General features: G+C 42.5%; 1 protein-coding gene across 5 annotated transcripts in view; it reads right to left on the reverse strand.

Annotated features, from left to right (window-relative positions):
- Positions 1-17,023, reverse strand: part of snx7 (sorting nexin 7) — a 74,705-nt gene that overhangs the window by 16,749 nt on the left and 40,933 nt on the right. For all 5 annotated transcript variants that reach the window (XM_085983264.1, XM_085983265.1, XM_085983266.1 and 2 more), the window contains one exon: positions 5,246-5,398. In XM_085983264.1, coding sequence (XP_085839390.1) covers positions 5,246-5,398 — 153 coding nt within the window. The remainder of the gene's footprint in view (positions 1-5,245; positions 5,399-17,023) is intronic.

A 17,023-nucleotide genomic window follows, 5' to 3' on the forward strand; every position in this document is an offset into this window, starting at 1 on the left:
GGAGCGAGTTGGGTAGGATCGATTGGGGAATGTCACTCAAAGGGTTGACGGTGGATAGGCAATGGCAAACATTCAAAGACCGACTGGATGAACTACAGAATTTGTTCATCCCAGTTTGGCATAAAAATAAAACAAAAAAGGTGACTCAACCGTGGCTAACAAGGGAAATTAGGGATAGCATAGGATCCAAGGAGAGGACATATAAATTGGCCAGAAAAAGCAATAATCCTGAGGATTGGGAGCAGTTTAGGATTCAACAAAGGAGGACAAAGGGATTAATTAAGAAAGGGAAAATAGAATATGAGAGTAAGCTTTCAGGGAACATAAAAACTGACTGTAAAAGCTTTTATAGATATGTGAAGAGAAAAAGATTGGTGAAGTCAAGCGTAGGTCCCTTGCAGTCAGAATCAGGGGAATTTATAATGGGGAACAAAGAAATGGCTGACCAACTAAATACATATTTTGGTGCTGTCTTCACAAAGGAGGACTATAATAACCTCCCAGAAATGCCAGGGAACATAGGGTCTGATGAAAGGGTGGAACTGAAAGAAATCAGTATTTGTAGGGAAATGGCGTTAGGAAAATTGATGGGACTGAAGGCCGATAAATCCCCAGGGCCTGATAATCTACATCCTCGGGTACTTAAGGAAGTGGCCCTAGAAATAGTAGAAGCATTGCTGGTCATCTTCCAGAACTCGAGAGACTCTGGAACAGTACCCATGGATTGGAGGGTAGCTAATGTTACCCCACTATTCAAAAGAGAGAAAAAAAGCAGGGAATTATACATAGAAGATAGGAGCAGGAGTAGGCCATTCGGCCCTTCGTGCCTGCTCCGCCATTCGATGAGATCATGGCTGATCCTTTAATTCAGTATCCCGTCCCCGCCTTCTCTCCGTAACCCTTAACCCCTTTTGCCCGTAGAAATATATCTAATTCCCTCTTAAATATATTTAATGAGCTGGCGTACACTGCCCTCTGTGGCAATGAGTTCCACAGGTTCACCACTCTCTGAGTGAAGAAATTCCCCCTCATCTCTGTCCTAAATGGTTTAGCCCTTATCCTTAAATTATGTCCTCTAGTTCTGTTCTCACCCGCCAAGGGAAACATTCCTTCTGCATCCAGTCTGTCTAGACCTGTCAGAATTTTATACACTTCTATGAGGTCCCCTCTCAATCTTCTAAACTCCAGTGTGTACATCCCTAAACTACATAGTCTCTCCTCATAGGTCATTCCCGCCATTCCTGGTATCAGCCTGGTGAATCGCCGCTGCACCCCCTCCATGGCAAGAACATCCTTCCTCAGATGAGGCGACCAAAACTGTACACAGTACTCGAGGTGTGGTCTCACCAGTGCCCTGTACAGCTGCAGCAAGGTATCCCTGTTCTTGTATTCTAACCCTTTTGCTATGAAGGCCAGCATACCGTTTGCCTTCTTGACCGCCTGTTGCACCTGCATGCTCGCCTTCAGTGACTGGTGTACAAGAACACCCAGGTCTCTCTGTACTTCCCCCTCTTCCAATCTATTGCCATTTAAATAATAATTTGCCCTCCCGTTCCTGCACCCAAGGTGGATAACTTCGCACTTGTCCACATTATAGTGCATCTGCCATTTATCCGCCCAATCGCCCAGTCTGTCCAAATCGCTCTGGAGCTTCCTGGTCTCTTCCTCTGAGCCCACCCCCCCTCCTAGTTTAGTGTCGTCTGCAATTTTGGAAATGCTGCATCCGACTCCCTGATCCAGGTCATTAATGTAAATTGTGAACAGCTGGGGGCCCAGGACAGATCCCTGTGGTACCCCACTTGTTACTGCCTGCCATTCAGAAAATGAGCCGTTTATTCCAACTCTCTGTTTTCTATCTGACAGCCAGTTCCCTATCCACGCCAAAACTTTCCCCTTTATCCCATGAGCCTCAATTTTCCATGCTAATCTTTTATGTGGGACCTTATCGAAGGCCTTTTGGAAGTCCAGGTACACCACATCTACTGGCTCTCCCCCATCTATTCTACCAGTTACTCCCTCAAAAAATTCCAATAGATTAGTCAAGCACGATTTACCCTTTGTAAATCCATGTTGACTCTGTCCTATCCTGTCCCCATTTGCTAAGTGCTCCGCTATTTCATCCTTAATGATGGACTCCAGCATTTTGCCCACAACTGATGTAAGGCTTACAGGTCTGTAATTACCTGCTTTTTCCCTACCCCCCTTTTTGAATAGTGGGGTAACGTTAGCTACCCTCCAATCCATCGGCACTGTTCCCGAGTCTAATGAATTCTGAAAAATCATCCTTAGTGCATCCGCTATCTCTAGGGCCACCTCCTTCAGTACCCTAGGATGCATGTTATCAGGCCCTGGGGATTTGTCCACCTTCAATCCCTTTAGCTTCCTTAACACCATATCCTTAGAGATATTGATTTGCGTCAGTTCCTCCTTTGCCAATGTCCCTATTTTTCCCGATATCCCAGGGAGGTTTTTTGTGTCTTCCTTCGTAAAGACTGACCCAAAGTATACATTTAGTTGATCTGCCATTTCCTTATTTCCCATTATATATTCCCCCGTATCTGACTGCAATGGACCAACTTTGGTTTTCACCAGTCTTTTCCTTTTGATATACTTATAAAAGCTTTTGGAGTTAGTTTTTATATTTTCCGCCAGCTTGTTTTCGTAAGCTATTTTGCCCCTCTTGATTATGCCCTTTGCCCTCCTTTGCTCTATCTTAAACTGTTCCCAATATTCCGCTCTGGCGCTTTTTTTGGCTATTTTATACGCCCTATCTTTGGATTTTATGCTGTCTCTAATTTCCCCTGTTATCCACGGTTGAGTCACCTTTTTAGATTTCCTTTTATGCCAGATTGGTATAAACAATTTTTGCAATTTTGTCATTCTATCTTTAAATGTTTGCCATTGTTTATCTACCTCCAGTCCTCCCAGGAACGTTGTCCAATCAGACCTACTCAGTTCCCGTCTCATGGCATCATAATTCCCCTTGTTTAAATTCAGGACCTTAGTCTCTGAGTCAATTTCTTCGCTCTCCATTTCGAGTGAGAAATCGATCATGTTATGATCGCTCTGACCCAAGGGTCCCCGTACAACAAGATTACTGATTAGTCCCTTCTCATTGCACAGTACCCAGTCCAATATAGCCTGTTCCCGAGTTGGTTCCTCGACATATTGATCCAGATAACCATCCCTCAAACACTCAAGGAATTCCTCCTCCTCATTATTTTTACTGATTAGGCTAGTCCAATCTATATGTAAGTTAAAGTCACCTATGATGACAGCTGTGCTCTTATTGCACGCTTCTCTAATTTCCCTCGTGATGCCCTCCCTAACCTCTATTTTACTATTTGGAGGCCTATATACCACTCCTATTAATGTTTTTCGCCCCTCGCTATTTCTTAGCTCCACCCATATAGATTCTGTATTAACTGAGTTAATATCCTTCCTTTCAATTGCATTTATCCCCTCTTTTACTAGCAATGCTACCCCTCCTCCCTTTCTTTTTTGTCGATCCTTCCTAAATACTGAATACCCCTGTATGTTAAGCTCCCAGCCCTGCTCACCCTGCAACCATGTTTCCGTAATCCCAATTAGGTCATAATTATTAACCTCTATTTCCACAGCTAATTCATCTACCTTGTTCCTGATGCTTCTCGCATTATAGACCGGTAAGCCTGACATCAGTAGTGGGGAAAATGCTACAGTCCATTATAAAAGATGTAATAGCAGAGCACTTGGAAAGCAGTGACAGGATCGGACAAAGTCAACACGGATTTACAAAAAGGTAAATCATGCTTGACTAATCTACTGGAATTTTTTGAGGATGCAACTGGTAAAATAGATAAGGGAGAACCAGTGGATGTGGTGTATTTGGACTTTCAGAAGGCTTTCGATAAGGTCCCGCATAAGAGATTAGCGTGCAAAATTAAGGCACATGGGATTGGGGGCAAGGTATTGACTTGGATAGAGAACTGGTTGGCGGATAGAAAGCAAAGAGTTGGAATAAACGGGTCGTTTTCCGAGTGGCAGGCAGTAACTAGTGGGGTACTGCAAGGATCGGTCCTAGGACCCCAGCTGTTCACAATATATATTAATGATCTGGACGAGGGAATTGGATGTAATATCTCCAAATTTGCAGACGACACAAAGCTGGGTTGGAGGGTATGCTGTGAGGAGGATGTCGTGAAACTCCAGTACGATTTGGACAGGTTGGGTGATTGGGCAGAAGCATGGCAGATGCAATATAACGTGGATAAATGCGAGGTTATCCACTTTGGTGTCAAAAACAGAAAGGCAGACTATTATCTGAATGGCAATAGATTGGGAGAAGGGGAAGCGCAACGAGACCTGGGTGTCCTTGTGCACCAGTCGCTGAAGGTAAGCATGCAGGTGCAGCAGGCGGTGAAGAAGGCAAATGGTATGTTGGCCTTCATAGCGAAAGGGTTTGAGTACAGGAGCAAGGATGTCCTGCTGCAGTTGTACAGGGCCTTGGTGAGACCACACCTTGAGTATTGTGTGCAGTTTTGGTCGACTTATTTGAGGAAGGATGTTCTTGCCATGGAAGGAGTTCAGCGAAGATTCACAAGGCTGATCCCTGGGATGGCAGGAATGACGTATGAGGAGAGATTGGGTCGATTGGGCTTATACTCGCTGGAGTTTAGAAGAATGAGAGGGGATCTCATCGAAACTTATAAAATTCTGACAGGTCTGGACAAACTAGATGCAGGTAGAATGTTCCCGATGGTCGGAGAGTCCAGAACCAGGGGTCATAGTCTAAGGATAAGGGGTAAGCCATTTAGGACAGAGATGAGGAAGAATTTCTTCACCCAGAGAGTGGTGAACCTGTGGAATTCTCTGCCACAGAGGGTGGTGGAGGCCAGTTCATTAAATATATTCAAGAAGGAGTTGGATATATTTCTTAAGGCTAAAGGGATCAAGGGATATGGGGAGAAAGCAGGGACAGGGTACTGAATTTGGATGATCAGCCATGATCTCATTGAATGGCAGAGCAGGCTCGAAGGGCCTACTCCTGCTCCTATCTTCTATGTTTCTAGAAGACCTGACACACACAAAATAAGGTTAGCTATCCCTCATCGCTTGTTTCAACCAACCAACTCTGGCACACGAGTAAAAACGTGTTTTGTGGGTCTTATGTTCCAGAAGTTAATTAATATTATTCTTCATTCACTACCAAGCTGTATTTTACCCATTCCAGGAGAAAATCAATCGGAATTTGAAAGCTTCTTACCCTTTCAAAATAACGAATATTATTTTCAGCTGCGTCGTGGAAAGCTGATTGCAAGTCACTCCGCATGTTGACAGACCACCTTTGCCAGTCAGCTTTCAAATTACTATTGGCACATTCTACTTCATCCTCAAGTCGTCCAATATCCACCTGAAGCTAAAATAAAGTTATTCACATTAATGTGCATAGAACATTAAGCCAGTTTTACACAATACTAAACTGAAAAAGCAGGAACAGGGAAATGTTAACAAATAGGCATGAGAAAAGCAGAATTGAGTCCTTCTGATAACAACTGTTTGTCAAGGTTGAAAATTACAGCTAATAAAAATTACGTAATACACAGCGCTAATAAAATGTACAGAACTAGGCAAGAACCCAATATACATACCTGCAAGTATCAGTTGCCTGTAATGATTTGTATCGTTTATCTACAATATACCACTACCCAAAAAACTGTACCAAAAAAAAAATCACCTATAAAAGGAGGACATCTAGTGAAGTAATCAATTCAGAATTTCATAAAATCTCATACACATTGATGTCTTAGCCTTCATGACCATCACAGGTACAACAGTTGTAGTAAATTGAGAATGGAATCTTCATTGTTGCAGCCTTACAGAATGGCTACAGTTAAATCAGCTTAGCAACATCCATGAAATTCATCACACAGCTAAACAGCCGCAAGACAACGTAGCATTTTGGCATATTTAGAATAAATTAATTTGTGTAAAAAAATTAATTTGTACCCTGCCGATAAACATTTTTTCAATGTTTGGTTGGATGCATTCAAAATGTCACTAGTTCGTTTTAAAGCATAATCTTTTATCCCAGCAACAAAAATCAAAATCTTCCAAGGTTTCACTTTCACTTCATCTAATTTCTTCCAAGATTCTTAGCAAAATCAAAGTCAGACTAATTGGAATCTATTTCTAAATTCTGTTGACATCTTACTTGTCAGAGTGCCAAAGTTTTAGCAAAACTTCCATGCTTCCCCACTGATACAAATTACTTCCAGATTGATACTACAAGGTTTTATATAAAAGGCATGCATGAGCTTCTTCAATCCAATCAGTAATTTGTGCCTTTCAGGAAAAAAGACCCCAAGTAAACCTACGAGTAATTGAAATATAGACGATGACTTTCCTTTGTTCCCGGATACAAAGAGAGCTGATTTCAGCCATGCAGTGGTCAAGTCTTGGTGCAACATTAGGGTGGCTCCTTTTGGCACTATCCATATAGGCAGTCGCTTGATATAGTAGCTTTTATTAAGTATTACTGTCTTTAATTTCTGTCAGGAACCCAAGTGTTTTGCCACAACAGTGGTCCAGATGCAAGTCCTCAGAAACCATGCTTTCCAGTCTATGTACAAAATTGGTATACTCTTATATGGAAGTTGAACAAATGAAGAAAAATATTAGGTCCAATTTCCACAGGCCTGGTCCGCCTTATTCGGATTGAAATTCAGCCACCAAATACAAAGCTCTCTCCCATTTAGTTTATCTGACCTGATGTGACTTGGAGAAGGTCCACAATGGCATATGCATGCTCATTCTGCGTCAAGTATGTGCTACACGCCATATTGGTCAGGGTGCCTGTCTGAAATAAACTTCAAACCCATTGCCTATGCTCACAGGGGGGCTGACGGCTATTTCAGGCCCTGTTCTGATACTGCATTGCAAATAGCACCATGCATGTGGAGGTCAGTTTTTCCAGGTGAACACCAGCTAAACAAGTGGTTGTTTCAGTACCCTGCTGCTTTCAGAGTCTCACACATCTCCTTCAGGTAAAATGCATGCATTACTTGTGAGCATGGCCTCTTATACAGCAGAGCATTGGAAGATTACAGGACTGCTCAAGGTGCGATTTTGCTGAAAGTTCAAATGGAGGGACCAAATCACAAAATACTTAGCACCAATTGAGTAATACTGCGCATTAAGTTTTCAGGCTCAGGCACCTTCATCTCAATAGTTCCAATTACTGACTTCATTTTATTACTGAATAGATCAGCAATAGGATGCACACATGCTGTACCCCATTATACATTTCACCTCAGCAGCTCCCAGAGTGAACAAAGACCTAAAATAGCAGGTCTTCATGGGAATGGAAGTGGGCATCTTAAATTAAGAGCCTGATCATCGTCAAAAAGCGATCTTGCTCACTGATTTGTATTAGAAAAACTGCAAATGCTGGAAATGTGAAATATAAAAAGAAAATTCTAGAACTGCACAGATTAGTCAACATTGAAAGCGATGGAGACAGGCTTCCTCTCAGCCACAATCCATCTCACTAACTTCTACCACCTATAGTATGATCCCAGCACTAAGTGCATTGTCCTCGTCACACAGAAAGTATTCCCTTTTAAATTCACAATGGTCAATTTCAGTGAAACTCTTACAAAATATGTGAAGATAAGAAACTTCTTGCATAAATTGGCACAGGGACCATTTTATTCTTCACCGCTGCATGGGAATGGTGCAGTAGCGCATCACAAATGAGGGACAGCATTTACCATCCATTCCCACTTCTGCTCCAGCCACTGCCAATTTGGGAGGGGTATTTAAATGGGCAGCCCAGCCACCTACTGGAAACAGGCCGGCGCCTCTAGCCCCATGAACACTGGGTTCCTATGCCAACATTAAGAACCCGATGCAAATTTGAAATATCAATAGGCGGAGCATGCACAGCATACACCCGTTGGTACTTGGGATTAAAGCGACCTAACCAGTGATCCTCAAGGGGCTGCTGCAAGCCACAAGTTTTTTAAAAAGCTTGTAAATGATTTTAAGAGTCAGGTACAACATTTAACACTGGCAGCTCACTGATTATACATATTTTCTACATTACAACAGTGACTATACTTCAAAAGTAAATAATTGGTTGAAAAGGGCTTTGAGACGCTCTGTGGTCATGAAAGGCACTATATTGGCTGGGGAGTCTAGAACCAGGGGCCACAGCCTCAGGATAAAGGGTAGGCCATTCAGGACTGGTGAATCTTTGGAATTCTCTACCCCAGAGGGCTGTGGAGGCTCAGTCATTGGGTATATTCAAAACAGAAGTCGATAGATTTGTGACTAGTAAGGGCATCAAGGGATATGGCGATAGGGCCGGCGAATGGAGTTGAGGCAGAAGATCAGCCATGATCTTATTGAATGGCGGAGCAGGCTCTAAGCGCTGAATGGCCTACTCCTGCTCCTATTTCTTATGTTCTTATATAAATACAAGTCTTTCTTTTTATATTTCACTGAAAATGTTTTAAGCCTCTAACCACTTCCACTGGGTAAGCCACAGGCTCACTCCGTCCCCTCCCATCCAACGAAAGTGGTCACATGAATATCTACAAGGTCAAATAACAGCTAATCATGTATCATGTAATACATCTTAATGCGGGCAAACTGTTCATTCAAGTACACAATATTCTGGAGTTAAAATAAGCACAGTAAAGGGGTGGTGTGGTACAATATGTTGGAACATCAACAAACTCTCAATCTGCATATAGTTAGCTACTGATCCTATGGGGATACAGAACATAAACCATATGCTTTCCCACGGGAAGGGGAAAATCTGAGAGCAGTCACCGTTGTTTGCCTCCCAGCATTTAATAAAAGCAGCGCTAGGCAGAGAGAGACCCACTTCTGCAACTTGCAAGTTATGTAGCAGTGGACCCACTTAAAAAAAAGGGAAGAAAATAGTTATCTAAAGATGCAGCCCTCTTAAAATTATTATAGCACATTTTTTTTTATGTCACACTGGTTTGTATTTCTATTAGTGTGTAACAACAGTGTTAGAATAAAAGTGTTCCTATACTTGGCAGGCCAAATTCTATTACAATATCTGACATTTTGGTTAGAGTGCCATCTATTGATTATCTGTAGTATTGTATAGTAGTGTTCTAGCAAAACTGTCACAAAGCATCAACACCCATGTATCTTAATGTTAAAAACAATAACTTAGTTAATAGGGCAAAAGAAAGTTAAATCAAGGGTAATTATAAAATATCTAATTTACACATTAAAAAGAAAATTAAAAAGGTGAGGAAAATTCAATTATCTGAAGCAAAGGCATTAAATTCTTAAACAGAATGGTTTTTTTTTTTAAAAAAAGCTGCTAAACCAGTTCAGTGAAGAAGTAGGAAGCAAACCCTAGAGTACAGAAGCAAGACAGTTGCAAAACAATATACATGCACATGACCAGACATGTTAGAAGTAAACAATCTAGAATTTTATGTGCATGGATCAAAAGCTCTGCAGCAAGAAAAACAACTGTGGTTCATGAGCTTAAAACTATTTTCTTGTGCCTTTGCTTCCAGTAAAACCATTTTAAAAGGACTATTTTTGTTGTAAAACTTTTTGCAATCACAAAAATGTAAAGATATTAACCCGGATTTTGTGGTCAGCGGCGAAGGAATGGCAAAGTTTTTGTGGGTTCTGAGCGGAGGCTTACTCAAATCAGGTATCTGATCCAATGTGGCGCCCTTTAAAGATGATCTGTGGTGTCTGTGAGCAGAGCAAGAAACAGTGAGCTCTTCAACCAATCAGACCGAAGAATCCTCAGAGTCTAAACCAGGAATTATAAATTAGATTTAAATCATGTACAGACAGCGAAATAAAGATTGGGAAAGACAGATGGAATTGAGAGAGAGATAAAAGAGAGACACAGAAAAAGTTTTTTAAAAATTCTGAAGGAATGAGACTACACACTTGTAAAATTAAATTTTCAGAGCCAGACAGGTTGTTTTTTAATGTAATGACCACTTATCAACGTTCCCGCTAAGCTTCACTGCCACGCTGTGGTTTGGAGATTTCGTGCAGGCCGCTCACGGGTTTTTCAATGTAAATAACCACGCAGGAGTGAAATTGAATGGGCCGCGCAGCCAGTTAAAGGGCCCGCGCACCCAAAAAGAAAATTACAGGGAACATTGCTCATCATGCCATTAAAAATGTGCTTACTCCCAAATGTACCAGTCCTAAATTTTTTCTGGAGTCTTTAGTGGAGAACTGGTGGGTAAGTACTGTACCATAACTTCACACAATAACATTGATTTCAGTGCCGAGTCCATCGGCGAGGATTGTTACAGTGCACCCCGTGGAGGAGCAGGGTATCTCTGACAGCAACTTCCAGAATTCCACATTTAACTGCGCATGTACGTACTCCGGAAGTTGCTGTGCAATTTACTCCATAACAACTGTAAGCGCCGACAGCCTCATTGTTATTATTAATGCAAAATCTGGGCCATTATAAAATAACGTACAACCAAAATCAGTTAACTAAGGTATCATATGTGCAACCTTACTTTGGAGGCTTAGTAGTGACAGGCAATCCTAAATTGGAAGCACCAGCCTTTTGGCCAGTAAGTTGAATGTGATGCTAAGTTCCCACTGTTCTATATCTTCTTGCCTTCTTAAACATAAACTTACACCTACTGTTCCTCCTTGCCTCCAAAGACAAATGTTTACTGAAATCATCCACTCTTCATTTTCGGTCTTTCAAAGTGCCTTTCATTCTCATTTATCCTGTCCTTTATGCACTACTGGACTTTATTTATTTCCATTTCTTATGCAGGAAATATGTAAATGTTTCTGTTCTTTTCATTTCATTAAACATTTCCTCATTACTACTTGTTTATCTTAATCTACTCTCCTAACACGCTACAATATTGTAAGGTTTTGCATGCAATCACAGAGGCGGATATCCACCCCTCCCACCCCCGCTATTTCCCCCAAAATTGATAGGCAGTGCATTCATTTCAAACTTAGGTGATGCAGCTGATTGTAATGGTTTGGGATTTTCCTTCTAAAAAAGGAGACCTTCCCTCAACAATATGCTTAAAATATACAAGTGAGCCTTACTGTGGGGGACAATTAAGTAAGTGGGGTACATAAAGAGACATCACACACCCCTCACTCCCAAAATGGGCATGACATTAAAGTTAAAGGGGGAGAAATTCAGTTGGCTGCGCCACCCATTAGCGCCTTAAGAGGGCGTTAAGTGGGTCGCAAGCCACTGCCCACGCCTCCCGCTAAATTCCGCGGGATGCTAGTGGTGGCGCTAGCCGTTAGCACTGCGCCGCTGTCATCGGTGTGCGCAGTGCCCCGGCCGCGATATTTGGAAGCGCCCCCGATTTACCGCCGGACGCCAAGTGCGACCGGTTCAGGGGGGCCTACCTGCGGCGGGGGAGGCGCAAATTAAAGGAGGTGCGGGGCGGCCATTTTTGTTGTTGGCCGCCTGCTAGCACCTGCCTGCGCTCCTGTCCCCGGCCTCCTGAGCCCCACCCCCACGGAGTGCCAGCTGCGTTCCAAGAGCCCGGCACTTCTCCTCGGTGCCGGGCTCTTTTGCCGGCACTCGCGATCCTTGGGGGCCCAGCTGGGCCCCAGATCATGCTGCACAAGGCCCATCCCCTTTAAGAAGGGGAGGAAGGACCGCGTGTGGCGTTGCGGCACGTAGCGCGACGATATTCACTCGCAGCGCCCCAAGAGGGATGCGGGGCGCATCCAGTAGTGCCGTACTTCCCTTTGGGGCGCTACCACTGAATTTCCGGCGGGCGGCCGCGAATGCTTCCGGGGCGCTACTTTTAGCGCCCTGGCGAGGCTGGCGCCCCAAACGGGACTATAGTCAATTTCTCCCCCAAAGTTTCTTATGTGCTCAATAATGAGTTTATCAAGGGTCGATGACATATATAGGGAGAGCGCTCATTCAGATTCAATAGGATTTAAAATTGAGATCATGTAGCCTATTAATTAAAATCCACAATGGTGTTTCTGGAGTCATGCCTGGTGCCAATACATTAAAAACATAATAAGGTTAAAAAAAAAAATTAGCTGCTAGGTGGTTTATTTTATTTATTGCAGTTTTTCCAGATATAGCATTCTGTTCAGACAATGCTTTTGTTCCCACTTTATAGTCACTTCAGAGTTGCATTTGAAATTGACAAAAAAGTGACCAAAGAGGCCCCGACAGCCTGTGAGCAGTGTTGCCATTCAATGGTCACTGGCTGTGCCACTTCTAATTCTCTGCAGCGTATTCTATTTAGAAATGCAGGAAGCTATGGATAATGTGATCAACGGCAAGATCGGCATGCTGGATGGTGACAGTTATGGTGTATATCGCCGATCTCGCCATTGCAGGAAAATATAGGCTCTTGAACCTCGCTCTCAATATATTCAAGATGCTTTTTCTTTAAAATCAACTATTGGCTTTGAAAAACCTTAGAGTGAATTGTTACGCCAGCTGAGATTTTGTGAAAATGGCATGATTCCACTGAAGTCAATACCAAATGTCAATGTGAAATGTGTTCATAAGAACAAGGAAGCTTAGGATATTTCTATACAGCACTCAAGACATATTCACCTCTGGTATTGGGCGCACACAGCAATATCTATTCAAAATTGATTTGTCAATTGAATTTGGTCTTTCAAAATGGACTGCACAAATCAAAACTGTACCCAACTCCATTCCGCCTCGTGGAGACAATCCTCACTGCTGCCGTCAATGGAGCAACCACAGGATTTCTTCACGTGCAGAGTTTCTTTCTGCAAGGGGGGGGTTGGGTGGGAAAGAGTGTTTCCACCACTATCTAACATTTTCAGCTCTCCATAACCAGAGGGCTGCAAAAAAAAACACACCGGACTATAATTTTTTTGCATATTCCCCACCCCAAAAAGTTAACGTTACGCACAAAATATTTAACGAACAGAGAGAAAATCACAAAATCCAGTTTCAAAAATTCTGCCTTCATTGACCATACAAATTGGGGTTGTCAAATTTACTCTGGAAAAACAGCTCCTGCATGGTCAAGTATGGTTTCATTCAGTAAATAGTCGCTTTAAATAAAGGATAGCTGCAATATATTATTACATTTCAAAAAGCAGCATAAATATTTAAAGTAGATAATTAGATGCTGCAGATTTTAGCCCAAGATGAATGTGACAGCAGGTTTAAGAGAGTGGGAAACATATCTTCATCTGAATTAAGCAATAAATGCAAGAATATAAATTTTCAGGTTCTCCGTCACACACACAGAGAAAGTTCGTTATTTCTTGCTAATTTCTTTCTGACCTCTAATTGAACTCAGGAAGGCATAACAATTAGGCCATGCGTCCTTTAAACAGCTGCACTTCAGCACCATTGTGGCTCACATGGTACAACGCTCCTGTCCTTATAAAAACTTACTAGACCAGAATTTCCTGGAACGACGTGAATTAGTTTTGTGCCCCAATCTTCCAGTTATGAACTTATTCCAAAATTTCCTTTAAAGGTGATTTGAATATGCTGCAGTGAGCATAATGGCAAATCAGGGACCTCAGGAGTGCAGCCAATGGCTTGCTCCATCTGCATCAATGAAGCAGCAGATCAATGTTGGCAAGACCCGAGCCACAGAATTCAACTTCAAATCCTTTCACTATACTGAACTTGTGACACTCAGTTGCTGTATTTCGTTTTCAGGATCATTTTACATTACAGATTGATGTTTTTACCATTTATTTAGAAGATGACGTTAGTAATTCAAGCTACCTAAAAAGTATTGGATTAAACAAAAAGGGGGGGGGGGAGGGAGAAAGAGAAATTGGACCTTGTTTTGCATGTTTCTCAGCTGTGGAAATGGAGAAGAGTGTCCTATTTATGGGGCTATGTCCCACACTCCAAAGGCATCCGAGATATGTCAAGACGTCATATTGGCTGCAGCGATATTCAGGCATCCCTGGCGGCCCCCTTAAACAAACATCAGGCCCCTTGCATATGCTAATGAGGGGCCCAACACCTGTTGAAGGACCTCCGAAATTGGTCAGAAATTGAGCAGAACATGCTCCGCTCACTTCCTGGTTCCTCCTGCGTCCTAGCCAGTGGTCTGTAAGGTACTGCTGGAGGCCATCAACTGTAGTAGGGGGTCGGAGTGTTCTTCTGGCCACATCCAACCCCCTTCCCTATCGTCTCCCCTGCCTTAGAGAACTTACCTGAAGTCCACTGCCGGCTTCAGCCAGCTCAAATTGTTCCATAGGAAACAGGTGAGCAGCTTCAGCAGGCCAGATAGGCACCCGCAGCTCAGCGGAATTATTCAGATGAGGCCCGAGGTCCAGTTTTGAATGAGCCTCGCACCTTCTGCTTCTGGGATCTGCTGCCATTCTCACTTATCAATGGCATGTGCAGGCACTTCAGTTCCCCACACAGTGCACATAACAGACACTAAACTTAACACAATGACGAAGTGTTTTGATGGGTTTTAGCTAAGAATTTTAAAATATCAAACAAGCCCAAAAGATTTTATTTTACTTTAATCGATGCATGAATTTAAATACATTCACCTGCGTCATTATTCAAGTCTAGGCAAGAAAACTGCCATAAATCTAGGAAATGTGCGATTGCCATCGATTTAAATAGGGGGGGGGGGGGGGCAGAGCTATGGTAATTAATTTTGCACATTATTTGGCAGGACCCGCAGGGAGCCCATACTTTTGGGTTTCCCGTCCGAAAATCTCTCGAAAGAGAAATTTGGTTGATTAAACTAAGGATTTCAAAACAATTTTTAAATTGGTTAGTCCCAATATCAATTCTTTATTTTTCTGCCCTCCTGTTCCCTTTTCTGTGGATACAGAATGGCCTCTGAGTGACTTCAGCAATTTATAAGTATCTATATAATTACTTATGAAGAACAGTAACCTTAAAGGGACAACCCAAGTTGCATCTCAAACCAGTGTCCTGATCTAAAACAAAGGCAATTACAATGGCATGAGGGCAGAACTGGAAAATTAAAGGGTAAGACAGTTGAAATGCAGTGGTGGACATTCAAGAGATATTTCATAACTCTCAACAAAAATATATTCCAGTGAGAAAGAAAGATTTTAAGAGAAGGGAGCACCATCCGTGGCTAACTAAGGAAGTAAAGGATGGTATCAAATTGAAAATGAAGGCATACAATGTTGCCAAGATTGGTGGGAGACCAGAGGATTGGGAAATTTTTAAAAATCAGCAAAGGATGACTAAAAAAAAAAGATCAATTATAAGAGTAAACTGGCAAGAAGCATTAAAACAGATAGCAGAGCTTCTACAGGTATATAAAAAGGAAGAGGGTAGCTAAAGTAACTGTTGGTCCCTTAGAGGATGAGACTGGGGAATTAATAATGGAGAACGGGGAAATGGCAGAGACTCTGAACAAATATTTTGTATCGGTCTTCACGGTAGAAGACACTAACAACATCCCAATAATGGATAATCAAGGGGCCACAAGGAGGGGGGAACTAAAGACAATCACTATCACTAAGGAAATAGTACTTGGTAAAATAATTGGACTAAAAGATGACAAGTCCCCTGGACCAGATGGCCTGCATCCCAGGGTCTTAAAAGAAGTGGCTGCAGAGATAATGGATGCATTGGTTGCAATATACCAAAATTTCCTGGACTCTGGAGAGGTCCCAGAGAATTGGAAAACTGCAAATGTAACATCCCTATTTAAGAAAGGAGATAGAAAGCAGGAAACTATAGACCAGTTAGCCTAACATGTCGTTGGGAAAATTCTGGAGTCCTTCATTAAGGAAGCAATAGCAGGGCATTCGGAAAATCATAATGCAGTCAAGCAAAGTCAGCATGGTTTTATGAAAGGGAAGTCATGTTTAACAAATTTGCTGGAGTTCTTTGAGGATGTAATGAGCAGTGTAGATAAAGGTGAGCCAGTGGATGTGGTGTACTTGGATTTCTAGAAGGCATTCGATAAGGTGCCACATAAAAGGTTACTGCATAAGATAAGAGCTCACGGAATTGGGAGTAATATATTAGCATGGATGGATAGAGAATTGGCTAACTAACAGAAAGCAGAGAGTTGGGATAAATGGGTCATTTTCCGATTGGCAAAAGGTAACTAGTGGGGTGCCACAGGGATCGGTGCTCAGGCCTCAACTATTTACAATCTACATTAATGACTTGGATGAAGGGACTGAGTGTAATGTAGCCAAGTTTGCAGATGATACAAAGATGGGTGGGAAAGCAAGTTGTGCAGAGGACTCAAAGAACCTGCAAAGGGATATAGACAGGCTAAGTGAGTGGGCAAACATTTGGCAGATGGAGTATAATGTGGGAAAGTGCAAGGTTATACACTTTGGCAGGAAAAATAAAAGTAAATTATTTAAATGGAGAGAGATTACAAAATGCTACAGTTCAGAGGGACCTGGGGGTCCTTGTACATGAAACACAAAGTTAGCATGCAGGTACAGCAAGTAATCAAAAGGCAAATGGAATGTTGGCCTTTATTTCAAAGGGGTTGGAGTATAAAAGCAGGGAAGTCCTGCTTCAACTGTACAGGGTATTGTTGAGACCGCACCTTGAGTACTGCGTACAGTTTTGGTCTCATTTAAGGAAGGATATACTTGCATGGGAGGCAGTTCAGAGACGATTCACTCGGTTAATTCCAGAGATGAGGGGGTTGACTTATGAGGAAAGGTTGAGCAGGTTGGGCCTATACTCATTGGAATTTAGAAGAATGGGAGGTGATCTTATTGAAACATACAAGATACTGAGGGGGCTTGACAAGGTAGATACAGAGAGGATGTTTCCCCTCGTGGGGAAATCCAGAACTCGAGGGCACAGTTTTAGAATAAAGGGTCGACCTTTTAGAACGGAGATGAGGAGGAATTTCTTCTCAGAGGGTCATAAATCTGTGGAATTCTCTGCCCCAGAGAGCCGTGGAGGCTGGGTCATTAGATACATTTAAGGTGGAGATAGACAGATTTTTGCAAGATAAGGGAGTGAAGGGTTATGGGGAGCGGGCGGGGAAGTGGCTTTGAGCCCAAGATCAGC

The sequence above is a fragment of the Somniosus microcephalus genome, chromosome 3, assembly GCF_052327205.1.
Source record: "Somniosus microcephalus isolate GS21.2 chromosome 3, FLI_Smic_1.0, whole genome shotgun sequence".
NCBI lineage: Eukaryota > Metazoa > Chordata > Chondrichthyes > Squaliformes > Somniosidae > Somniosus > Somniosus microcephalus.